The 26,369-nt window shown below is 46.2% G+C and overlaps 1 protein-coding gene across 3 annotated transcripts in view; it reads left to right on the top strand.

Annotated features, from left to right (window-relative positions):
• Nucleotides 1-897: 897 nt before the first annotated feature.
• LOC108444524 (proto-oncogene DBL) overlaps nucleotides 898-26,369 on the top strand; it is a 42,198-nt gene continuing 16,726 nt past the window's right edge. The window contains exons 1-18 of one of the 3 annotated variants that reach the window (XM_037547275.1): nucleotides 898-1,084; nucleotides 5,570-5,689; nucleotides 9,075-9,191; nucleotides 10,775-10,924; nucleotides 11,825-11,949; nucleotides 12,852-12,966; nucleotides 13,116-13,235; nucleotides 15,366-15,557; nucleotides 15,958-16,149; nucleotides 16,246-16,417; nucleotides 18,850-18,941; nucleotides 20,081-20,166; nucleotides 20,827-20,893; nucleotides 21,786-21,901; nucleotides 22,287-22,356; nucleotides 24,147-24,239; nucleotides 25,455-25,544; nucleotides 25,651-25,776. In XM_037547275.1, coding sequence (XP_037403172.1) covers nucleotides 1,034-1,084; nucleotides 5,570-5,689; nucleotides 9,075-9,191; nucleotides 10,775-10,924; nucleotides 11,825-11,949; nucleotides 12,852-12,966; nucleotides 13,116-13,235; nucleotides 15,366-15,557; nucleotides 15,958-16,149; nucleotides 16,246-16,417; nucleotides 18,850-18,941; nucleotides 20,081-20,166; nucleotides 20,827-20,893; nucleotides 21,786-21,901; nucleotides 22,287-22,356; nucleotides 24,147-24,239; nucleotides 25,455-25,544; nucleotides 25,651-25,776 — 2,094 coding nt within the window. In that variant the 5' untranslated portion in view covers nucleotides 898-1,033. Of the gene's footprint in view, nucleotides 1,085-5,569; nucleotides 5,690-9,074; nucleotides 9,192-10,774; nucleotides 10,925-11,824; nucleotides 11,950-12,851; nucleotides 12,967-13,115; nucleotides 13,236-15,365; nucleotides 15,558-15,957; nucleotides 16,150-16,245; nucleotides 16,418-18,849; nucleotides 18,942-20,080; nucleotides 20,167-20,826; nucleotides 20,894-21,785; nucleotides 21,902-22,286; nucleotides 22,357-24,146; nucleotides 24,240-25,451; nucleotides 25,545-25,650; nucleotides 25,777-26,369 lie in introns of all 3 variants that reach the window. The other 2 variants (XM_037547274.1, XM_037547276.1) reach the window with 2 other exon arrangements.

Here is a 26,369-nt window from a genome sequence, read left to right as displayed (position 1 = left end):
CAGGCTCAGGTTAGACACGTGACTTTCAGGCCTCAGCAGACGTGTTTACTGGAGCTGGTTTCTACTGTTTACTAGTGTTTATTATTTAGACTTCATGCCAGTTCATTAAAGGGCTCATATCACAGAAAACCAAACGTGTAGGATACCAGGCCTTTGGAATCAATACTTCTGCTTTCTTTAATTTTATCTCTCAATCAATATGCAGTGAAGTCGTTTGAAGTACTCCAAACTTGCACTGTTTGTAGGTTGTGTTGTTTAAGCCAAACTGCTGTGAGCTGAATAGGCAGATATCTATAAATGTGACATCACAAAAGCAAAATACAAAGACGAGCTCAAATCGGGCAGCTTAGCTTCCATATACGGTCGGCGTGAACAATATGCTTATAAACTTTAACAACTATAATATATTAAACTCTTTTATCTACAGCAAAACATGACAATGGCCCTTTAACAGCGCAGACGAGCTGATGGAGGTGCTGCCGAGTGACGTCACGCGTCCTAAAACACTTCATTCAGGTAGCAGCGCTATTTTGGCGCAGGTACAGACAGAAATGCTCATTATACGCGCACGTTACTCTAAAAATAAATCAAATGAAAGAAGACAAGGTTGTGATTAAATGCGCTGCTGTTTGTTTGGAAATAATAAACGTTACATTTGATAAAAAATAGAAACGCCTTTACTCCTTTTCTGATTGGCTAGATCTTCGTATCGCAGAGCAGTGGCGTCATTTTTATTTCCCACCCGTTTTCGGGCAAGCCCCGTCCACCTGCGCTGGGATTGGCTAATAGTTCATACCAGCAAGCCTATCCCAGCTCAGGTGAGGCACGACACTCAGCCAATCAGCGTATGTGGGCGGGGCTTGCCTGAAAACGGGTGAGAAACTGCAGCATCCTTGGCTGGCTGCGTCCTGCAGAGGAAAGTGATGGAGAAGGGGGGAGTACAGAGGTAGAAAAAAGGGGAGAAGAGGAGGAGGAGGACGAGGACGAGGCAGAAGAGGTTTTAAATGTCCTAAAAAAACTCAGAACTGAGAAGATGGCCGAGGCCAGTCCCCTTAGAGGTTTGCCCCGGATCAGAAGAGCCACGGTAAGAACCAGATGCTTCTGCAGGAACACTAAACGTGTCCAGACCGCCCCCCCCACTCCATACGGGGGGGGTCAGGAATAGCTACAGTAACAGCTTCTGCATCGTCTCAGCTCTCAGCATGGTTGTGTTTGCAATTGCCATGCATGCAAGTCTACAGATAATAAGTGTGTTTACACTGTAATAGCCAGCATGCGCTGCTCTGACTGACCAGCTAAAAGTCCAGGACATTAAAAAGGACATAAAAATGTCCTACAGTGAAACCACACCTTCATACGGGCAGTTATACCAAGCCTGAGCCACAGCACAGTCATCTCTCATCAGAGATGCAGGTATTTATCAGTCCGGCTATGCTGAGCGTGAGTGTCAGGACTTTGGGTGATCAGTGCAGGACGGTGCTGGACCGGCCAGAGGATCTGCTGGCTTTTATTGATCAGCTGCTAAAGCGTGACAGATGGCCTGGAGAGAAGCAGCTCCACCGACACTAACTTCACACTCAAGCTGATGTTTATACTGAGTCAGATTTGACTACAAAACACACAAAACCTATAAACAGCTGCACAATAATCCAGCATGTCAGACAAACCCGACGGAACTTACCGCGCTAAAGCACACACACCGGTCACTTCGGGCAGAATCACACAGATACACGTCCACTGTGCGACGCTAGTGCACTGAGCGGCAGTAACAGAGCTAAACTGACATGTTTTATTCACACAGGCAAGTCAATCAAGTCACTATTCCTTAATTAAAAGGCCAAATTAAATATATAGTAGAATAAAAGCAGGTTTGAGGTCGTGTGGCCTGACAGAAGCGGTCAGAGCCCGAGTGGACTTACTGTACTCATCCACTCGTACGCGTATGAGCCGCCGTACATTAATACAGTGGTTAATTGGGACTACGAGTCCTCGGCCTTCAGTCGGGCCGTAAACGTCCAAACTCAGTCAGAGCAATAAAAGAGAAAGAAACGCGTCTCTACAGAGACGCTAACGTCTGCTAGTCCCGCTGTGGGACTTCTGATGGTATGTTAGCGCTAAGCTAATGATGGCGCACATTAATAATGTGATCATCTAAATTAAACGCAGACGTCTGAAGACTTTAGCGCATGTTTAACCTTTCAGGATCACTGATAAATCTCTGCTGTGGGACCAAAACCTCGTATCTTTAAAACGGTGACTTTACAGGACAAGGAACAAACACACCTTCATTTCAATGGAAGTCAATGGAACCGGACGTCTGTCCAGGTCATTTTGGGCCGTTTCTTTTGGTCCATTCATCATGAAATTTACACACAATGTAAAGAACAACAGGCATTTTCAGATGATCTATCTGTCTATCTATCTGTCTATCTATCTATCTATCTATCTATCTATCTATCTGTCTGTCTGTCTGTCTGTCTGTCTATCTATATGTATTGTGTGCGTAAGTTTGTGCACTCCTGGTCATATTATTTGTTACTACTCTGAGTGTGAATAAGTAAACACGCCCTCTACATAGACAAATGAACAAAAAATGAACCCAGGGTGCACAAACTTCTGCACATGACTGTGTACAGTATATCGACACACTTAATAAAAGGGTTCGTCAAGGGTTCTTTGGTAAAGACCGTGGTTCTACAGAGCACCAGAAAGGGCTCTTCTACTGTTGCAATGTCAAGCCTGCAGATAGTTCTTTGAGTGTTCATGGTTCTATATAGCACCACTGTCTTTACTAAAGAACCCTTGAAGAACCATGTTTCTGAAGAGAGTACGGTTGTGTGCAGCTGTTTTACACACCAGAGAAAAACAGACCTAAGTTGTTTATCTGGGCAGTGAGTGTTTATTTACTCAGAAAGCGCTAATATTACAATAAAGACAGTTGATATTGATACAGTGAGAGGTGATTGTATGTGTGTAAGAGGCTCCACCTTAAATGCTGAAGGTAACAGCTGCACCATTTACGGTGGAATGGGAGATCTGAAGACGCTGTGTGGGAGGCGGCGTTCCGTTTATGGAGCCTTGTGATCTAAAATAAGACACTAAATAGAGACAGTACAGCAGTGTTTAAAAGCTCGATGTAATTAATTAATTAATACAATACAAATGAATACAGTAGGAAGTGCTTTGATGTGTGTCAGTGTGGTTAACCGTTTCCTGCCCTCTCCTGCAGGAAGCTCATTATTATCTATAGTTGTCATCCAATCACTGCTTTATCTGATCAATAATGGTCATGCTAAAGCAGGTGAGGCCTAAATTAAGATTAGATTAAGTGACCCTTATTAGTCCCACAACGGGGAAATTTAACCCTCCACATTAAACCCACCCGTGCAGTGAAACACCACATACACACTAGTGAGCGCACACACTAGGGGGCAGTGAGCACACTTGCCCGGAGCGGTGGGCAGCCCAATCCACAGCACCCAGGGAGCAGTTGGGGGTTAGGTGTCTTGCTCAAGGACACCTCAGTCATGGACTGTCAGCTCTGGAGATCAAACCGGTGACCTTCCGGTCACAGGGCTGGTTCCCTGACCTCCAGCCCACGACTGCCCAAACAGTCGCAGTCGCCGAGGATGGGATTGAAGTGTTGCTGGAGGAGAAATCTAGCACCAGTGTTTGTTCTTCAAACTAGCTGACAGATATGAACTACTGTAATAGTGAGAAATGACTACGTTTGACTGTATTTGAGTTCACTGGTGTTTATTATGATCATATATGGAGACTTTAGAAGCACTCATGCGTTCACCGCTGAGACAGGTGGCTCAGGGGGGCTAAAACTTTTTCACAGCAAAGTTTTTTGTGAAGCACCGTCATGATTCCCGCTGAGTGCTGGTGTCTGATGGTCTTCCCGTGTGTTCTGGTTCCGGGGTTGGTACGGTGGGAGTCAGAATGACCCAGATTTCTCTCCGAGTATAAATACAGTGGTGGGAGGCTGAAACGCCGCTCACTCACACTCGGGGTTACATAACGGATCCACTGTGACTGCAGAACTGGGGGCGGAACGCAGAACCAACCTGGTACTAAAGGCAGATCTGGAGTCAGAAAAGGTTTCAACACCATTAAACTCTGAGCAACTGCATGTTTCATAATACACACTTAAAAACATGGTTCTTCAAGGGTTCTGTAGGAAAGGGAATGGTTCTATTTAGAACCACTTCCACGCTAAAATGCTATAAAGGCTTTGCACGGTGAAATGGTTCTCTAATTGATGGAGAATGTGTTCTCGATGGATCTATATGACACTTTTTTGAAAATGGATCTATACAGAACCATAAATGGTTCTGTTATGGTTACAAGTTACACTTGTAACAACACAACAATATCTATTTAGAACCATATACAACACGTTCTCCATCAATTTGAAGAACCATTTCACCATACATAGAACATTTTCATCATGCAAATGGTTCTTTAAATGTTCATGGTTCCATATAGAACCATTCTCTTTACTAAAGAACCTAAGTACTTAACATTACTAGCTGAATCATAAGCTGAATGTAAGGTGATCATTAAAGGGCCCATATCTTACTAAGACTGGATGAAGTTAAAGGGCCCATATCTTACTAAGTCTGGATGAAGTTAAAGGGCCCATATCTTACTAAGACTGGATGAAGTTAAAGGGCCCATATCTTACTAAGACTGGATGAAGTTAAAGGGCCCATATCTTACTAAGTCTGGATGAAGTTAAAGGGCCCATATCTAACTAAGACTGGATGAAGTTAAAGGGCCCATATCTTACTAAGACTGGATGAAGTTAAAGGGCCCATATCCTAAGACTGGATGAAGTTAAAGGGCCCATATCTTACTAAGACTGGATGAAGTTAAAGGGCCCATATCCTAAGACTGGATGAAGTTAAAGGGCCCATATCTTACTAAGACTGGATGAAGTTAAAGGGCCCATATCTTACTAAGACTGGATGAAGTTAAAGGGCCCATATCTTACTAAGTCTGGATGAAGTTAAAGGGCCCATATCTTACTAAGACTGGATGAAGTTAAAGGGCCCATATCCTAAGACTGGATGAAGTTAAAGGGCCCATATCTTACTAAGACTGGATGAAGTTAAAGGGCCCATATCCTAAGACTGGATGAAGTTAAAGGGCCCATATCTTACTAAGACTGGATGAAGTTAAAGGGCCCATATCCTAAGACTGGATGAAGTTAAAGGGCCCATATCTTACTAAGACTGGATGAAGTTAAAGGGCCCATATCCTAAGACTGGATGAAGTTAAAGGGCCCATATCCTAAGACTGGATGAAGTTAAAGGGCCCATATCCTAAGACTGGATGAAGTTAAAGGACCCATATGCTGCATTTTATTATTCCCTGAACTCCACTTATAACTGTTGCATGTCTTTATACAGGCTGTTTTAGTTACTGCGCCTTTAAGACTGATATGTGTAAATGAGCTCTGTTCTAATTGGCTTGGTTTTTGAATTCAGAGTGCACTGCTTTTGCAGCTTAGTTTAATTTTAATTGAATATGTTTCTTTGTCACAATTGTATCTGTTTTTCAGACCTCCTTTCCTGGAAATCTTCACCTGGTTCTGCTGGTGAGGCCCAGAAGTCACGTCCAGACCACTGGGACGGACCTGGGCTTCCGCTTTAGCCAAGATGACTTTACGCTCAAGATGCCGGTACGGAAGTCTGTGTTGATGTGCAAAACTATATTCCTTAGTGCCTTGTTCCTGTTTTAGACCAGTTTGGACCAGCACAGACCAGTTTGGACCAGTTTAGACCAATTTGGACCAGCACAGACCAGTTTGGACCAGTTTAGACCAATTTGGACCAGCACAGACCAGTTTGGACCATTTTAGACCAGTTTGGACCAGAATGAAATGCTTGCTGATCTGCGCTGGTTTTTCAGCAGACACTGTTTACGGTGGAATGGAACATTTAAAGCTATATGGGACGCGCTGTGTGCTCTATTTTTCTGTTTTTAGATCCTTTTGGTCTAAAATCAGATGATAAAGTTCTTCAGTGAGAGACACTGAAGCTCCTCAGTGAGAGACATTAAAGCTCCTCAGTGAGAGATACTGAAGCTTCTCAGTGAGAGACACTGAAGCGCCTCAGTGAGAGACACTAAAGCTCCTCAGTGAGAGACACAGAAGCTTCTCAGTGAGAGACACTGAAGCTCCTCAGTGAGAGACAGTGAAGCTCCTCAGTGAGAGACACTGAAGCTCCTCAGTGAGAGACAGTGAAGCTCCTCAGTGAGAGACACTGAAGCTCCTCAGTGAGAGACAGTGAAGCTCCTCAGTGAGAGACAGTGAAGCTCCTCAGTGAGAGACACTGAAGCTCCTCAGTGAGAGACAGTGAAGCTCCTCAGTGAGAGACACTGAAGCTCCTCAGTGAGAGACACTGAAGCTCCTCAGTGAGAGACATTAAAGCTCCTCAGTGAGAGATACTGAAGCTTCTCAGTGAGAGACACTGAAGCTCCTCAGTGAGAGACAGTGAAGCTCCTCAGTGAGAGACACTGAAGCTCCTCAGTGAGAGACATTAAAGCTCCTCAGTGAGAGATACTGAAGCTTCTCAGTGAGAGACACTGAAGCGCCTCAGTGAGAGACACTGAAGCTCCTCAGTGAGAGACACTGAAGCTCCTCAGTGAGAGACATTAAAGCGCCTCAGTGAGAGATACTGAAGCTTCTCAGTGAGAGACACTGAAGCTCCTCAGTGAGAGATACTGAAGCTCCTCAGTGAGAGACATTAAAGCTCCTCAGTGAGAGATACTGAAGCTCCTCAGTGAGAGACATTAAAGCTCCTCAGTGAGAGATACTGAAGCTTCTCAGTGAGAGACACTGAAGCTCCTCAGTGAGAGACACTGAAGCTCCTCAGTGAGAGACATTAAAGCTCCTCAGTGAGAGATACTGAAGCTTCTCAGTGAGAGACACTGAAGCTCCTCAGTGAGAGACATTAAAGCTCCTCAGTGAGAGATACTGAAGCTTCTCAGTGAGAGACACTGAAGCAGCGTTTCATCTGTATGTCAAAGCTAAGCCTGCATGCTAAGCTAGCTAGTTCACCGCCACACAGCTCCATTATTCAGTTCTGATATAAAAAGGTAGAAACTCTATGTAATAAAGTTATTAAGTCACGTACTGTAATAGTTTAGACAGGCAGTGCAGTACTGACACATTAGCTACGGCTAGCATTATTAACACAGTTCGCCACAGAGGCTAGATAGCAAACAGAGGCTAGTTAGCAAACTGGCAAGTTAGCCACAGAGGCTAGTTAGTAAACTGAGGCTATTTATCAAACAGAGGCTAGTTAGCCACAGGCACTAGTTAGTGAACAGAGGTTTGTTAGTGAACAGAGGCTAGTTAGCCACAGGCACTAGTTAGTGAACAGAGGCTGGTTAGTGAACAGAGGCTAGTTAGTAAACAGAGGCTAGTTAGCCACAGGCACTAGTTAGTGAACAGAGGCTGGTTAGTGAACAGAGGCTAGTTAGTAAACAGAGGCTAGTTAGTGAACAGAGGCTGGTTAGTGAACAGAGGCTAGTTAGTGAACAGAGGCTGGTTAGTGAACAGAGGCTAGTTAGTAAACAGAGGCTAGTTAGTGCACAGAGGCTGGTTAGTAAACAGAGGCTGGTTAGTGGTTAGTGAACAGAGGCTGGTTAGTGAACAGAGGCTGGTTAGTGAACAGAGGCTTGTTAGTGAACAGAGGCTGGTTAGTGAACAGAGGCTGGTTAGTAAACAGAGGCTGGTTAGTGAACAGAGGCTGGTTAGTGAACAGAGGCTTGTTAGTGAACAGAGCCTGGTTAGTGAACAGAAGCTGGTTAGTGAACAGAGGCTTGTTAGTGAACAGAGGCTGGTAAGTGAACAGAGGCTGGTTAGTGAACAGAGGCTGGTTAGTGAACAGAGCCTGGTTAGTGAACAGAGGCTTGTTAGTGAACAGAGCCTGGTTAGTGAACAGAGGCTGGTTAGTGAACAGAGGCTGGGTAGTGAACAGAGGCTTGTTAGTAAACAGAGGCTTGTTAGTGAACAGAGGCTGGTTAGTGAACAGAGGCTGGTTAGTGGTTAGTAAACAGAGGCTGGTTAGTGAACAGAGGCTGGGTAGTGAACAGAGGCTTGATAGTGAACAGAGGCTGGTTAGTGAACAGAGGCTTGTTAGTGAACAGAGGCTGGTTAGTGAACAGAGGCTGGTTAGTAAACAGAGGCTTGTTAGTGAACAGAGGCTGGTTAGTAAACAGAGGCTGGTTAGTGGTTAGTAAACAGAGGCGTGTTAGTGAACAGAGGCTGGTTAGTGAACAGAGGCTGGTTAGTGAACAGAGGCTGGTTAGTGAACAGAGGCTTGTTAGTGAACAGAGGCTGGTTAGTGAACAGAGGCTGGTTAGTGAACAGAGGCTTGTTAGTGAACAGAGGCTGGTTAGTGAACAGAGGCTTGTTAGTGAACAGAGGCTGGTTAGTGAACAGAGGCTTGTTAGTGAACAGAGGCTGGTTAGTGAACAGAGGCTTGTTAGTGAACAGAGCCTGGTTAGTGAACAGAGGCTTGTTAGTGAACAGAGGCTGGTTAGTGAACAGAGGCTTGTTAGTGAACAGAGGCTGGTTAGTGAACAGAGCCTGGTTAATGAACAGAGGCTGGTTAGTGAACAGAGGCTTGTTAGTGAACAGAGGCTGGTTAGTGAACAGAGGCTTGTTAGTGAACAGAGGCTGGTTAGTGAACAGAGCCTGGTTAGTGAACAGAGGCTGGTTAGTGAACAGAGGTTTGTTAGTGAACAGAGGCTGGTTAGTGAACAGAGGTTTGTTAGTGAACAGAGGCTGGTTAGTGAACAGAGGCTGGTTAGTGAACAGAGGCTTGTTAGTTTAATGTGTTTGTGTGCTTTGTTATTTGTGTTTATGTGGATTTATACATGAATTATCCTTTATGTTATGTAACAACCTCCATTAAAGGAGTGAAGATTGACTTCAGGGAACATGTGCTGGAATTTTTTTAACTTCATTTATTTTTATTTTTATTTTTCAGAATGCTTTCTTACAGCTTAGAGATAGACGAGCATTGATTGAATGCCATGTTGTCTCTTTCTCTTAGGTGATCATGCTGAGTTCTGTGACTGATCTGCTCCGATATATTGACGAGAATCAGTTGAGCTCTGAGTTCGGTGGGACTCTCGAATGCGGCCCGAGCGACTGGATCGTCCTCCGAACGGTAAAACCAGAGCATCTCACTGTTAAACATCTCACTGCATGGAGAAATTATACTGTATTTTACAGCAGGAGAGAGCGCCGGCATGTTTAGTGACAAATCATTACTGGTTCACGGGGCAGTCGTGGGCTTTAGGTCAGGGAGCCGGCCGTGTGACCGGAAGGTCGCCGGTTCGATCCCCCGAGCCGCCAGTATGTGACTGAGGTGTCCTTGAGCAAGACACCTAACCCCCAACTGCTCCCCAGGTGCCGTGGATAGGGCTGCCCACCACTCCAGGCAAGTGTGCTCACTGCCCCTAGTGTGTGTGTGTTCACTAGTGTGTGTGTGGTGTTTCACTTCACGGATGGGTTAAATGTGGAGGTGGAATTTCCCGTTGTGGGTCTAATAAGGGTCTCTTAATCTTTAATTAAACACACAGCTGCAGTGGGTTGACATGGGAGAGCTTTTCACTCTGATTTCTCTGAGCGCTGGAGTTTAGTGTGACTGTTCAGTCTGTCACAGACAGAAGAGTCAGAGTTGATCCTGACGGCTTCACACAGCTGAGAAACACTGCTGAGCTGCTTCACTGCAGGGTTTAAATCTGCACTGACATATCAGAAAACAATCACTGCAATCACAAACTACAGCTGTTGTTGAAGTGCTTGTTTATTTTGAGACTGAGGTTGTTGACAGTATGTCCAGCTTGTGTTTAGTGGGCTGGCCGGCTCTGAGAGAGAGGACAACAAGCTGCAGCATTTTGTTTTTTACTAAATTATTTTGAAAGTATTCGTGCAACACTGATTGTTCTCTTATAAAAGCAGTAGCACACGTCGCTGCTACGAATGGCAATATAAATTTAGTTTCTACCGCGTGCCATTTCTGAACAATTCAGCCAAAAATTGGAGCTAAATGTGCCAGTTTACCCCACAGGCCGGGTTAACTGTTGCAGACAGAGGGACGAGTCACTAAAAGGTCCAGCACACTGAGGCAAAACACATTTAATTTAATAGAATGCTGCGTTGTTTGAACCTCACAAGCTTTCCAGCCTAAATACATAAAAACATCAGTGTTAAAATAAATCAAGCACTGAACACTGAAGAAGCGCTGCCACCTCACAGCCAGAATGCCATTGGACATGGTAAACTGCCCATTAGTGTGAATGTGTGTGTCTTGTCTGCCCTGTGATGTGTGTGTGTGTGTGTGTGTGTGTGTATGTTTTGAGTGTGTGTGTGTTTGTGTGTGTGAGAGTGTGTGTGTGTGTGTGTGTGTGTGTGTGAGCTTGTTTCAGTTCCATGGCGCTGATGTTCGCTGTTCTGCTGTGTGTTCTGGCTTGGAGCCTCATTTCTCTGATCGTATTTATTTTAATACTGATATTTTTACGTATTCAGGCTGGGACGCTTGTTTCCAGTTAACCCTGTGTTAGTTTGTGTCCTGCTCTGCTGAGCTTGCTCTGCTGAGATTGTTTGAACACAGTATTTCTTTGGTTCAGTTCGCTCAGAATCTCCGTCATCCTCTCCCAGAGGGCTGGAACCTCATAATGCAGTTTATTACTGTAATATGCTGAGTAATGCAGTAATGCACTCTGCTGTCTGTGCTGCCCCCTGCAGGCCATAGAGAGCTTTGCAGTGACGGTGAAGGAGGTGGCCCAGCTGCTGCAGACCTTCGGCACAGAGCTGGCTGAGACTGAGCTGCCGGACGAGGCCAACGCCATCGAGTACCTGCTGAGGTCCCACACGGACAGATACAGACAGATGAAGGTACTGAACAGGTCCCTGAGGCTCAGTGAGCTAATCTGAGATTAGTCAGAAGATAATCCATGGGTATAATGAAGGAGAAAGTCAGAGTGAAAACAGGACTTTACAAAACTGCTCAAAGCAGATTAAAAGCTACAGCACCACCAGAACATAACAGCTGCACCATTTAAGGTGGAACGGAAAATTCTAATAATAAATCAATTTGAGCGTCTTAATTTGTCTATCGTGAGATTTTCTGTCTTACAGTTCCAGAGAACAGAGACTAATACACTAAATTTGAGCGTTATGTTAAACACAAAAAACAGCAAAACATCCCGTTTTTAATGGTCTTACAACACACAGCTGCAGTGGGTTGACATGGGAGGGCTTATCACTCTGATCACTCTGAAGAGCTAGTATCCTAGCTTGTGGTTATGCTGGGTTAGCTTTAGCTCACTAAGCTTCTCTGACTCTGAATCTCTTCTGTGTGGGCGGAGTCAGAGACACAGCCTTGTGATTGGTCGGGGGAATGATTATGGAAGCACTACCCAATATTAGGACCACCCAGTTTGCATTGAGAGGAGAGAAATATGGTGAAATATGTTGGTCATTTATTGGTCAGTAGAGCGTCATTCAAAGGCCAAGTTCATGTATGTTGACTTTTTCTGCGAGAGCGAGATGAACTTCATTAGAGAGTCTCGGAAGATCAGAAAAATGCCCTTCTGATGATGTACTTTAAAAGTGTGTGGTATGGATTCCCAACCACTGTGTAGCAGTGCATGCTGGGTATTGTAGTGAGAGGACTCCAGTGCTGTTCTACAGAATGCTGTACTAATGTGACAGACAGCCTGTTGAAGGCTAGTTTAAGGCCGGACTGCCCGTTTAAGTGGACAGATGATTAAAACGAGGTTGTAATCGTGGCAGGATGACATTCGGTCGGTGATAAAGGAGGGGAGGCAGATCCTGTCGAACCTGGAGGGCGCTCGGGCAGCAGAGGGAGCGGCGGCGGAGGACAGAGACATCAACCAGGACCGAGACACCGTGCAGAGGTACATCACAGAGAACACACTTCAACCTCAGAGTCAATGAGAGTTAAAGGGCCCCTTTCCTACATTCTTACTGTATTTATTCTTCTCTTCTTATTTCAATGCATTTTTGTATGGCTCTTCATCCCTTAGATCTGCTCTGATTGGCTGTGCCTCATTCAGCCGTCAGACCTGAAACACTCTTTATAACTATTGTGCGAATGGGTGGGGCTAAAGTGCTGCAGGTTGAATACATACATATGTAGACACATTGGCTTTTGTAACATCACAAAACCAGTGAAAAGTTCAGTGATGTTTGCACACTACGGGGCTTAAAGCCAACAGTGATGTGATGTTGTGAGTTGTGAGTTGATGTCGACTAATCGCTGATGGTGCCATAAATAGAATCACAGCAGTAAGGAATGCTCCACAGGCCAGTAGACGGTGACGTGAGCTTTCCAGCGAGTCCTGGACCTCGTCTCTGGCCTTCAGGGAACCAGAGTTACGGACCCTGACATCACCTCCTGCTGTCTCCTCTGAGGAGTCCCTGTCGTTAGTGTCATAATCACGTAATCAGCGACGAGTCGACATCAAGATTAAAGCGCCATCACTGAGCAGTGAAGCCGAGTCTACGTATTTCAGAAAAGTGAGGAAGACTCAGTTCTCCACCACAGGGGCTCTTTAACAGTATATACAGTGCTATAATAGTATAGACAGTATAGATACAGTAAAATATTCTGTATAAGACCCGAAGTCAGCAGCATTTTTTCCGATATGAAAGATGTTACTAGTGAGTCTGTCCTGCAGTAACGGCCTCTACTCTACTGGGAAGGCTTTACCTTAATTGTTGGAACATTGCTGTGAGGATTTGATTGAGTGTTAGTGAGGTCAGGTCCCGATGCTGATGCTGCTGTGTGTTCCTGCAGGCTCTTGGCTCAGCTGAGGGAGATGGAAATGGCCTTTGATGGCTTTTTTGAGAAGCATCATCTGAAGCTGCAGCAGTACCTCCAGCTGCTCAGATATGAGCTCAGCTTCCACGAGGTACCGCTAGAGGGGGATGTACTCTAACAGACGGATAAACTTACAGTATCAGGGACCCTTACAGTTCTTTTTAAATAATCTACGGTTAGATTGGAGGCAAAGTAAGATTGAAAGGTAAACCCTGCAGTGATGTGAGCTCTACTCTGCAGATGGAGGCCCTGCTGGAGAAGCTGAGTGCCCGAGAGAAAGCCATTCCTACTACAGGAGTGACCGTGGCCCAAATCGATCAGCTGCTGAAGGATCTGGAGGACCTGGACACCACGGCTGAGGTCTCTTAATTCAATCAGCGATCTATAAATGATTGAGCTCTGTACTGACTGTGCTGACCGTGCTGTGTGCTGAACGTGCTGTGTTGACCATACTCTGTTCTGACCATGCTGTGTTGTAACCTCACAGTGTGCTGACTGTGCTGTTTGCCGACCGTGCTGTGTGCTGACTGTACTGTGTGCTGACCGTACTGTGTGCCGACCGTGCTGTGTGCTGACTGTACTGTGTAATGACTGTACTGTTTGCCGACCGTACTGTTTGCCGACCGTGCTGTGTGCTGACCGTACTGTGTGCTGACCGTACTGTTTGCCGACCGTGCTGTGTGCTGACCATACTGTGTGCTGACCGTACTGTTTGCCGACCGTGCTGTGTGCTGACTGTACTGTGTGCTGACTGTACTGTTTGCCGACCGTACTGTTTGTCGACCGTGCTGTGTGCTGACCGTACTGTGTGCTGACCGTACTGTTTGCCGACCGTGCTGTGTGCTGACTGTACTGTGTAATGACTGTACTGTTTGCCGACCGTGCTGTGTGCTTACTGTACTGTGTGCTGACTGTACTGTGTGCTGACTGTACTGTGTGCTGACTTTACTGTGTGCTGACCGTACTGTGTGCCGACCGTGCTGTGTGCTGACTGTACTGTGTGCTGACTGTACTGTGTGCCGACCGTGCTGTGTGCTGACTGTACTGTGTGCTGACCGTGCTGTGTGCTTACTGTACTGTGTGCTGACCGTACTGTGTGCTGACCGTGCTGTGTGCTGACTGTACTGTGTGCTGACTGTACTGTGTGCCGACCGTGCTGTGTGCTGACTGTACTGTGTGCTGACTGTACTGTGTGCCGACCGTGCTGTGTGCTGACTGTGCTGTGTGCTGACCGTGCTGTGTGCTGACTGTACTGTGTAATGACTGTACTGTTTGCCGACCGTACTGTTTGCCGACCGTACTGTGTGCCGACCGTGCTGTGTGCTGACTGTACTGTGTGCTGACCGTACTGTGTGCTGACTGTACTGTGTGCCGACCGTACTGTGTGCTGACTGTACTGTGTGCCGACCGTACTGTGTGCTGACTGTGCTGTGTGCTGACTGTACTGTGTGCTGACTGTACTGTGTGCCGACCGTACTGTGTGCCGACCGTACTGTGTGCTGACTGTACTGTTTGCCGACCGTGCTGTGTGCTGACTGTACTGTGTGCTGACTGTACTGTGTGCCGACCGTGCTGTGTGCTGACTGTACTGTGTGCCGACCGTGCTGTGTGCTGACTGTACTGTGTGCTGACTGTACTGTGTGCCGACCGTGCTGTGTGCTGACTGTACTGTGTGCTGACTGTACTGTGTGCCGACCGTGCTGTGTGCTGACTGTACTGTGTGCTGACTGTACTGTGTGCCGACCGTACTGTGTGCCGACCGTACTGTGTGCTGACTGTACTGTGTGCCGACCGTGCTGTGTGCTGACTGTACTGTGTGCTGACTGTACTGTGTGCCGACCGTGCTGTGTGCTGACTGTACTGTGTGCTGACTGTACTGTGTGCTGACTGTAATGTGTGCTGACTGTACTGTGTGCTGACTGTACTGTGTGCTGACCGTACTGTGTGCTGACCGTGCTGTGTGCTGACTGTACTGTGTGCTGACTGTACTGTGTGCCGACCGTGCTGTGTGCTGACTGTACTGTGTGCCGACCGTGCTGTGTGCTGACTGTACTGTGTGCTGACTGTACTGTGTGCCGACCGTGCTGTGTGCTGACTGTACTGTGTGCCGACCGTGCTGTGTGCTGACTGTACTGTGTGCTGACTGTACTGTGTGCCGACCGTGCTGTGTGCTGACTGTACTGTGTGCTGACTGTACTGTGTGCTGACTGTAATGTGTGCTGACTGTACTGTGTGCTGACTGTAATGTGTGCTGACCGTACTGTGTGCTGACCGTGCTGTGTGCTGACTGTACTGTGTGCTGACCGTGCTGTGTGCTGACCGTGCTGTGTGCTGACTGTACTGTGTGCTGACTGTACTGTGTGCCGACCGTGCTGTGTGCCGACCGTACTGTGTGCTGACTGTACTGTGTGCTGACCGTGCTGTGTGCTGACTGTACTGTGTGCTGACCGTGCTGTGTGCTGACCGTACTGTGTGCCGGACTGTTGACAGGACGAGATGGGTCACGCTCAGATCATCATCCTGCATGGTCACCAGCTGGCGGCGAGTCATCACTATGCTCTGGCCCTGATCGTCCAGCGCTGTAATGAGCTGAGACACCACTGCGACACGCTGACCACCGCACTGCACAACAAACACATGGCACTGACACAAACACGAGACCTGCTGCAGCGCCTGGAGGAGGTACACACACACATGTTGGTCTCACTGTACTTGTGAGGACTTACACTGACTTCAGTGTTACTGTAGCTGAGTAATACTACACTTAAACCTAGACTTAACCTCAGTAACCAAAAAGCAGTCTCTCTGCTCCTTTAGCTTTTCCATAAAAAGTTTGTGTATTTAAACATTTTTGGCGTTTTTTCAGATGTTTATCACTTTTTCAGACGTTTATCACTTTCTGTTTTATTACACTTAAGCTGCGCTCAGGCGTCAGTGATTTTATAGCGATTATCACCAACACTGAGCATAAGAAATTAATACCCTGCTCTGAAAATAATCCAGTAAATAATATTAAGTAAAAATAGTAATAATAAAAGTAATAATCAAAGTTGCTGATTTATGAATATGACTATGTTGCCAGACTGTGCGCTGGTGTGATGACGGCGCGTATCTGTTGGCCAATCAGCTGGTGGACAAGTTCCAGTCTAAAGAAGGAGCTCAGGCGGCTCTTCGGGATATCGAGAGGCTGCTGGACATGGCGCCTCCTGCTGTCCACTCCGGCTTCAACCTGCTTATGCTGGAGTTCCAGACAGTACTGACCTCTCAGCTGCAGGTAAACACACACGAACACACTGAAACAATTCACAGCATCATCTCCACCATTCATCGCCCATAGCAACCATCTCCGGTCCCGTGTGCTGCCCCTCAGACTCAGATCGGCTCGGTGATGGAGAAGCTGAGCGCGGTCCAGACGATGGTCCAGAACAGACAGGCCTGTCTACGCAAACTTGCGGACGTGCAGGTCAGACCCATCCAGCTGGTTTCACCACGACCTGAGAGTCCAACACGGCTCAAATCTCCACTGTTCTCCCCAAAACACAGTACGACACCCGTCCAGACCACGCTTAGTCATTCCTTATACCGTCTGAGTTCTTATGATTCATATAACTGTAAGAACACAGAGACCGCAGCTCAGCGTTTTAGTTTGAGGAATGCAGCACGGCTTGTTTTGTAGGGTGATAACACTGAGGATAGGTTACATTTCAAAATGTGTCTTTATTCAAAAATGAACTGGCTTTACAGAATCTTCACTGCCACTGACACTGACACTGACTCTGACTCTGACACTGACTCTGACACTGACACTGACACTGACACTGACTCTGACTCTGACTCTGACACTGACTCTGACACTGACACTGACACTGACACTGACTCTGACACTGACTCTGACTCTGACACTGACACTGACTCTGACACTGACTCTGTCTCTGACACTGCCACTGACACTGACACTGACTCTGACTCTGACACTGACTCTGACACTGACACTGACACTGACTCTGACACTGACTCTGACTCTGACTCTGACACTGACTCTGACTCTGACTCTGACACTGACTCTGACACTGACACTGACTCTGACACTGACTCTGTCTCTGACACTGACACTGACTCTGACTCTGACACTGACTCTGACACTGACACTGACACTGACACTGACACTGACACTGACTCTGACACTGACTCAGTCTCTGACGCTGATGCTGACGCTGACTCTGATTCTGTCTCTGACACTGCCACTGACACTGACACTGACTCTGACTCTGACACTGACTCTGACACTGACACTGACACTGACACTGACTCTGACACTGACTCTGACTCTGACTCTGACACTGACACTGACTCTGACTCTGACACTGACTCTGACACTGACACTGACTCTGACACTGACTCTGTCTCTGACACTGACACTGACTCTGACTCTGACACTGACTCTGACACTGACACTGACACTGACTCTGACTCTGACACTGACTCTGACACTGACACTGACACTGACACTGACTCTGACACTGACTCTGACTCTGACACTGACACTGACTCTGACTCTGACACTGACACTGACTCTGACACTGACTCTGTCTCTGACACTGACACTGACACTGACTCTGACTCTGACACTGACTCTGACACTGACACTGACTCTGACTCTGACACTGACTCTGTCTCTGACACTGACACTGACACTGACTCTGACTCTGACACTGACTCTGACACTGACACTGACTCTGACTCTGACACTGACTCTGACACTGACTCTGACACTGACACTGACTCTGTCTCTGACACCTACACTGACTCTGACACTGACACTGACACTGACTCTGACACTGACACTGACACTGACTCTGACTCTGACACTGACACTGACTCTGACTCTGACACTGACTCTGTCTCTGACACTGACACTGACACTGACTCTGACTCTGACACTGACTCTGACACTGACACTGACTCTGACTCTGACACTGACTCTGACACTGACTCTGACACTGACACTGACTCTGTCTCTGACACCTACACTGACTCTGACACTGACACTGACACTGACACTGACTCTGACACTGACACTGACACTGACTCTGACACTAACACTGACTCTGACTCTGACACTGACACTGACTCTGACACTGACACTGACTCTGACTCTGACACTGACTCTGACACTGACACTGACTCTGACACTGACACTGACTCTGACTCTGACTCTGACACTGACTCTGACACTGACACTGACACTGACTCTGACACTGACTCTGACACTGACTCTGACACTGACTCTGTCTCTGACACTGACACTGACTCTGACACTGACACTGACACTGACACTGACTCTGACACTGACACTGACACTGACTCTGACACTGACTCTGTCTCTGACACTGACACTGACGCTGACTCTGACACTGACACTGACACTAACACTGACTGTGTCTCTAACTCTGTCTCTCACTCTGTCACTGACTCTGTCTCTGACTCTGACACTGACTCTGACTCTGACACTGACACTGACACTGACTCTGACACTGACACTGACACTAACACTGACTGTGTCTCTAACTCTGTCTCTGACTCTGTCACTGACTCTGTCTCTGACTCTGTCTCTAACTCTGTCTCTGACTCTGTTTCTGACTCTGACCATGACACTGACTCTGACACTGACTCTGTCTCTGACACTGACTCTGTCTCTAACTCTGTCACTGACTCTGACTCTGACACTGACTGTGTCTCTAACTCTGTCTCTAACTCTGTCTCTGACTCTGACACTGACTCTAACTCTGACTCTGACACTGACTCTAACTCTGACTCTGACACTGACTCTGTCTCTGACACTGACTCTAACTCTGACTCTGACACTGACTCTGTCTCTGACACTGACTCTGAGTCTGTTGCAGGGTTAGCTGTGATAAAGACTGCAGCTGGTTGATCTGTGTTGTTTTGCTAACTCATTGCTGTTTGATCTCAGGTTTTGATGTGAATTCCAGTCTGAAGTTCTCGTTTGACCTCTCGCTCCCCGGAAAACGCACCTCCCGGAAAAACAACAACCACACAAAGAAGGTCAGAGATGTTCGGACCTGTTATTACAGCAGCTGGAGAAGCAAGTCGAGTCAGCTCTTTATTCCTTTAAACAGGCTGTTTTTGTAAAAATTATATATTTAAATTAAATCTGTTCTGAAACTACTGTAGACTGAATAGCTGAAGTGCTGTAGGCTTAATAGGGCGGGGCTAAACTGCTGTAGACTGAATAGCTGAAGTGCTGTAGGCTTAATAGGGCGGGGCTAAACTGCTGTAGACTGAATAGCTGAAGTGCTGTAGGCTTAATAGGGCGGGGCTAAACTGCTGTAGACTGAATAGCTGAAGTGCCCATCCATCCATCCATCCATCATCTTCCGCTTCTCCGGGGTTCGGGTCGCGGGGGCAGCATCCTGAGCAATGAAGCCCAGACCTCCCTTTCCCCAGCCACTTCCACTAGCTCCCTGGGAGGGATTCCGAGGCGCTCCCAGGCCAGCTGGGCGATATAGTCACGCCAGCGTGTCCTGGGTCTTCCCCGGGGTCTCCTCCCCGGTGGACTTGCCTGTGACACCTCCCAAGGGAGGCGTCCAGGAGGCATCCTAACAAGATGCCCGAACCACCTCAACTGGCTCCTCTCGACGTGAAGAAGCAGCGGCTCTACTCCGAGTCCCTCCCGGATGACCGAACTTCTCACCCTATCTCTAAGGGAGAGTCCAGCCACCCTGCGGAGGAAACTCATTTCAGCCGCTTGTATTCGCGATCTCGTTCTTTCGGTCATTACCCAAAGCTCATGACTGAATAGCTGAAGTGCTATAGGCTTAATAGGGCGGGGCTAAACTGCTGTAGACTGAATAGCTGAAGTGCTGTAGGCTTAATAGGGAGGGGCTAAACTGCAGTAGACTGAATAGCTGAAGTGCTGTGGGCTTAATAGGGCGGGGCTAAACTGCTGTAGACTGAATAGCTGAAGTGCTGTAGGCTTAATAGGGCGGGGCTAAACTGCTGTAGACTGAATAGCTGAAGTGCTGTGGGCTTAATAGGGCGGGGCTAAACTACTGTAGACTGAATAGCTGAAGTGCTGTGGGCTTAGTGTCTTATGGACTGTATGGTTCGTGTGTAAAAGTGAAGAGAGATTTTCCAGCAGTGGTGAAAATGTGATGCTGGTGTTTTCCCGTGTGCCTGTGCAGATTGAGGTGATGCACGACTACGAGGAGAACCGCAACTCTGTGTCGTATGAAGCAGACAGAGAGGAGAACCCCGACCAGCACAAACGGTCTGAGCACAAACACACTTACACCCTGGTAACACCCTGTTTACACCACGCTTACACCCTGTTTACATCCCGTTTACACCCCCTTAACACCCCATTTACACCTTGTTTACACCCTGTTTACACCCGTTTACACGCTCACTGAATCTGTAGCCTAAGATTTTAAGTGAACTGAAGGGGCAGGGCCTGCTCTTTTTAGTGGAAGTGGTCCAGTGGGCGGAGTCTCATTATTTGCACCTGTGGGAGCACAGAAGTGGGAGTGGTTCTGGTTGTCGGAGAGACGGATGTATCTCTACTCTGAAATGGCTCTCCTGAAGCGGGTTCATTGATCAGATTCACATTTGTTTTATGTGTGTTTTGTTTGCGTTCACACCTGCATGAGTTCGAATATTTAATCCTGATGCTGGAATTGAACAAGTGCAAATGAAATTTCTCTCTCTCTCTCTCTCTCTCTCTCTCTCTCTGTCTTTCTCTCTCTCTCTCTCTGTCTCTCTCTGTCTCTTTCTCTCTCTCTCTCTCTGTCTCTCTCTGTCTTTCTCTCTCTCTCTCTGTCTCTCTCTCTCTCTCTCTCTGTCTCTCTCTCTCTCTCTCTCTCTCTCTCTCTCTCTCTCTCTCTCTGTCTCTCTCTCTCTCTGTCTCTCTGTCTGTCTCTCTCTCCTGCAGTAATGTGATGAAGGAGCTGATAGAGACAGAGAAGGTGTATGTGGAGGAGCTGCTGTCTGTCCTGCTGGTGAGGAGCTTAAATCACACACTGCATATAATAATCTCTCTGTGGATGGATCAGACAGGATCATCACTGCCCACAGGACGCTGCCCACAGGACTCTGCCCACAGGACGCTGTTGTCTGGATATTTTTGGTTGGTGGACTATTCTCAGTCCAGCAGCGACACTGAGGTGTTTAAAAACTCCAGCAGCACTGCTGTGTCTGATCCACTGAAGAACAGGGTAACAGAGTATCAGAGAAACAGATGGACTACAGTCTGTAACTGTAGAACTACAGAGTGGAACTGAACGGTCAGAATAAACAGGAACTGATCTACACATCAACTGTAGAGCTACAGAGAAGAAATATCCCACAGTGTTAATGGGAAAAGTGCAGAAAATGCAGGGACATGCATGTTTTTAATGTTTAATGTTTTAAAGTTGTGACTGTTCTGCTGAGGGAAACGAGATTACGCAAGAGGCTCATGCATTAAATTTTCAGGAGGACTAAAATTCTTCTTACTGACACCCCTGTGCGTGTGGATTAGGTTTATGCCACATTGTGAGGACCAAAACGTGTGCGTCCACTATGCTGTGGACCTTTTTTTGTTTTTTTTTTCTTTTGCACAATCTGGTCCCAGAATGTAAACAGAGTGGGGCAGATTACTTTGAGAACGTAGCGATGGCTGAGTACTGAGTACCCTGCCCTAAAGGAATCCAGAAATGTATTACATTCCAGTACATAAAGATGTGCAGTATCCGGAATATTCCGGATATATCCCGTTATATCCCAACCCTGATTGTAAACCACTGAATTTCAGAGGTGTTTTATGGGTAGGGTAAGGCTAGTAGTGTGGTTGAATATCCCTGCAATTCACAGACACAAACGTGTGTGTGCGTGTGTGTGTGTGTGTGTTAGGGTTACCGCGCTGAGATGGATAACCCCGCCCTCTCTCACATCCTGACCCCTGAACTGCACAACAAGAAGGAGCTTTTATTTGGGAACCTGCCAGAGATCTACAAATTCCACAGCAGGTACACACACACAAACACACACACACACACAGACACACACACACACTAACACAGACAAATCCACACGCACACACACACAAACACACACACATACAGACACACACACACACACACACACACACATACAGACGCGCACACACACACACACACATACAGACACACACACATACACACTCTCACACACAGACACACACAGACACACACACACACACACACACACAGAGTACGTAGGGTTGCCAGATGTTCTGTTCTGAGCTTTTATAAACCTAAAAACAAAAGAACATGCCAGCTAAGACAGAAGGGGACACACTGAATAGGTACTGTAACGGAGACCCCTTCCAGCTGAAAGGTCAAAGTGTAATCTGATGCTCTGTTTGATGTTTAGGATATTTGTTCAGGACCTGGAGAGCTGCCTGGAGACTCCAGAGCGAGTGGGAGCGAGATTCCTGGAGAGAGTGAGTCAGAACCATCGCTGACCACTAGTGGACTATTCTACTCCTATGGACAGGTCTTAGTCTGAAGCCCTGGTTCAACTGGATTAATTTTCCCAGAGGATGTTCTGTAGTGTAAAATGTGGTATTTGATAATAACAGTAACAACATTCTGCATAGCTATAAACAATCAGTCAGACTGTAAAACTACGCGCTGCAGATTCACACTGGATTAAAATCACTCCACAATTATTACAGTCAGACTGTAAAACTACACACTGCAGATTCATACTGGATTAAAATCACTCCACAATTATTACAGTCAGACTGTAAAACTACGCGCTGCAGATTCATACTGGATTAAAATCACTCCACAATTATTACAGTCAGACTGTAAAACTACGCGCTGCAGATTCATACTGGATTAAAATCACTCCACAATTATTACAGTCAGACTGTAAAACTACGCGCTGCAGATTCATACTGGATTAAAATCACTCCACAATTATTACAGTCAGACTGTAAAACTACGCGCTGCAGATTCACACTGGATTAAAATCACTCCACAATTATTACAGTCAGACTGTAAAACTACGCGCTGCAGATTCATACTGGATTAAAATCTCTCCACAATTATTACAGTCAGACTGTAAAACTACACGCTGCAGATTCATACTGGATTAAAATCTCTCCACAATTATTACAGTCAGACTGTAAAACTACACACTGCAGATTCATACTGGATTAAAATCACTCCACAATTATTACAGTCAGACTGTAAAACTACACACTGCAGATTCATACTGGATTAAAATCACTCCACAATTATTACAGTCAGATTGTAAAACTACACACACTGCAGATTCATACTGGATTAAAATCACTCCACAATTATTACCCTCAGACTGTAAAACTACACACTGCAGATTCATACTGGATTAAAATCTCTCCACAATTATTACAGTCAGACTGTAAAACTACACGCTGCAGATTCATACTGGATTAAAATCACTCCACAATTATTACCATCAGACTGTAAAACTACACACTGCAGATTCATACTGGATTAAAATCCCTCCACAATTATTACAGTCAGACTGTAAAACTACACACACTGCAGATTCATACTGGATTAAAATCACTCCACAATTATTACAGTCAGACTGTAAAACTACACACTGCAGATTCATACTGGATTAAAATCACTCCACAATTATTACAGTCAGACTGTAAAACTACACACTGCAGATTCATACTGGATTAAAATCACTCCACAATTATTACAGTCAGACTGTAAAACTACACACTGCAGATTCATACTGGATTAAAATCACTCCACAATTATTACCCTCAGACTGTAAAACTACACACTGCAGATTCATACTGGATTAAAATCGCTCCACAATTATTACCATCAGACTGTAAAACTACACACTGCAGATTCATACTGGATTAAAATCACTCCACAATTATTACAGTCAGACTGTAAAACTACACACTGCAGATTCATACTGGATTAAAATCACTCCACAATTATTACAGTCAGACTGTAAAACTACACACTGCAGATTCATACTGGATTAAAATCACTCCACAATTATTACAGTCAGACTGTAAAACTACACACTGCAGATTCATACTGGATTAAAATCACTCCATCAGCCATCATTTAAAGACAGAGGTGACTCAGCAGACAGCCGGTCCAGGGTATGAGCTGTATGAGTGTTTAGGATTGGGTGTCAGTGTCTCCTTGCTGTGTTTTGTTTACCTGTGGACTGAAGGCTTTTTGTGAATCTGTTCCTCTGGTTGTGCAGAAGGAGAATTTCCAGGTGTACGAGCGTTACTGCCAGAACAAGCCTCGCTCTGAGGCGCTGTGGAGACAGTGTTCAGATTCACTCTTCTTCCAGGTACTGAATCACATCTTCAGCTTCTTTAGAGTGCAGAACCTCAGCACAGCAGTACGCGTCCACCTGCACCCACGTTCACGTCATTTCCATGTAGCTCTGCTGGACTTGTGCAGGTTGTGGTGCAGAGAAATCTGGGATGAAGTTCAGCAGATTTCTGCTTTGTATCAATGCATTACCCCATCAGGCAACAGAAGACTGGCCTACATCATGAAGGAAGCTTCTGTTTACATTAAAACTAAAGCTGGACAATTTGACAGTATGGAACATTATAGTGATACAGTATTGTGAGCACTTAAAGGGAAATTTCACCAGTGTTTTAAAACATCCCCCGTAATCCAGTGTGTGAGGTGTAATCAGAGGTTCAGAGGGTTTGGTGTGAAACGGTTCAGACGTCTTTACAGTGGTGGTGATGGGAACCAGGCGTCGCCATGACTACAACACAGATATAGACACTTTATTTACCATCCAGAACCACCAGAGAACCTACACGAGTCTTCTGAGCTTATATGGAATCTCGATGATGGAAAACAGTGGAAAATCTGGAATAATGAGTTTTCTTTGGGGACTATTTTGCCGCACAGCGCCCTGCATGTCTCCCTCCACCATGAATGGAGTTGAAGTTCTCTAAACTCTCATAAAACAGCGTCTCAGTCATCAGGCAGTGAATTCAGAACCAGCTCATGTAGGAACTTTCTGTAGGAGCTTTTAGAGGGACGTCTGGTTCCCATCACCACCACTGTGGACAGATCTGATTCGGTAAGATTATCTAGAACAGAGAACCGCTCTGAACCGCTCTGTTAACATCTTATTTAATTATGCAGAAATTCTGAAAAATTGTTGGAACACTGGACTGCATGTTCAACTGGCTGTGGAACAGCATTTAAATTAGGCGAAACATTGACTAAAACCTTTTATTCATGTTTTATCAGTATTTTTTATGTAATAATGATGGGTCTTTTTTGTCTGTCCATCCTGATCGTAAGTAAATATTGTGACACATTCTGTGCTGTGATAGTCTTATTTCAGTCTTATTACCCACTGCTAATTAAAATGAACACCGTATCTGATCGTATCCCAGATATGTCTCTTCATTTCCACAGCAGAAACATAGACAGGCCCACCAGCGGTGTGGAAAAGGTGCAGGTGGACACGTAGCGTAGCTGTCCAGTGAGGAATGAGGCCTCACAGTGCTGCTGTCCTCTGTTTGTGCAGCAGTGTCAGAGAAAGCTGGAGCACAAACTGGGCCTGGATTCATATTTACTCAAACCTGTTCAGCGTCTGACGAAGTACCAGCTCCTGCTGAAGGTGCAGATGTAGTGATACTCTTTTGTCTTTACTTTTGGAGAATCCTTTTCTCTCCGTACTGAGATGTGAGGCTGATTTCTGTTTGTTTGTTTGGTTATGTGTGCAGGAGCTGCTGAAGCACAGCACCGATTCTCCGTACGTCTCTGAACTGCAGGGGGCGCTAAACGCCATGCTGGACCTCCTGAAGTCCGTCAACGACTCCATGCACCAGATTGCCATCACAGGCTATGAGGTGTGGAGTAAATCGTTTAATGTACTGTAGTGTAGGTTAAAGGGCCCATTCAACTTTCATGGCTGTGATGTTATAAACACATTTACATATGACTGCCTGTTCAGTCTACAGCAGTTTAGCCCCACCCATTCAGCTACAGCAGTTTAGCCCCACCCATTCAGCTACAGCAGTTTAGCCCCACCCATTCAGCTACAACAGTTTAGCCCCACCCATTCAGCTACAGCAGTTTAGCCCCACCCATTCAGCTACTGCAGTTTAGCCCCACCCATTCAGCTACAGCAGTTTAGCCTCACCCATTCAGCCTACAGCAGTTTAGCTCCACCCGTTCAGCCTACAGCAGTTTAGCCCCACCCATTCAGCTACAGCAGTTTAGCCTCACCCATTCAGCCTACAGCAGTTTAGCTCCACCCGTTCAGCCTACAGCAGTTTAGCTCCACCCATTCAGCAGTACAATAAAGAGCAGCCACTCAGAACAGAGTTCTTTTACATATGTCAGTCTTAAAGGCACAGAAGCAGCCTGTGGGTGCCGAAGGGGTGAAGCGGTTGGGAAGTAGCAGATAATGACTGCCTGTTCGTGGAACTTAACCCTTTAA

Source organism: Pygocentrus nattereri, chromosome 18 (genome assembly GCF_015220715.1).
Source record: "Pygocentrus nattereri isolate fPygNat1 chromosome 18, fPygNat1.pri, whole genome shotgun sequence".
In the NCBI taxonomy this organism is placed as follows: domain Eukaryota; kingdom Metazoa; phylum Chordata; class Actinopteri; order Characiformes; family Serrasalmidae; genus Pygocentrus; species Pygocentrus nattereri.
The sequence above is the reverse complement of the archived record's forward strand: the minus strand, read 5'-3'. Positions and strand labels throughout refer to the sequence as shown.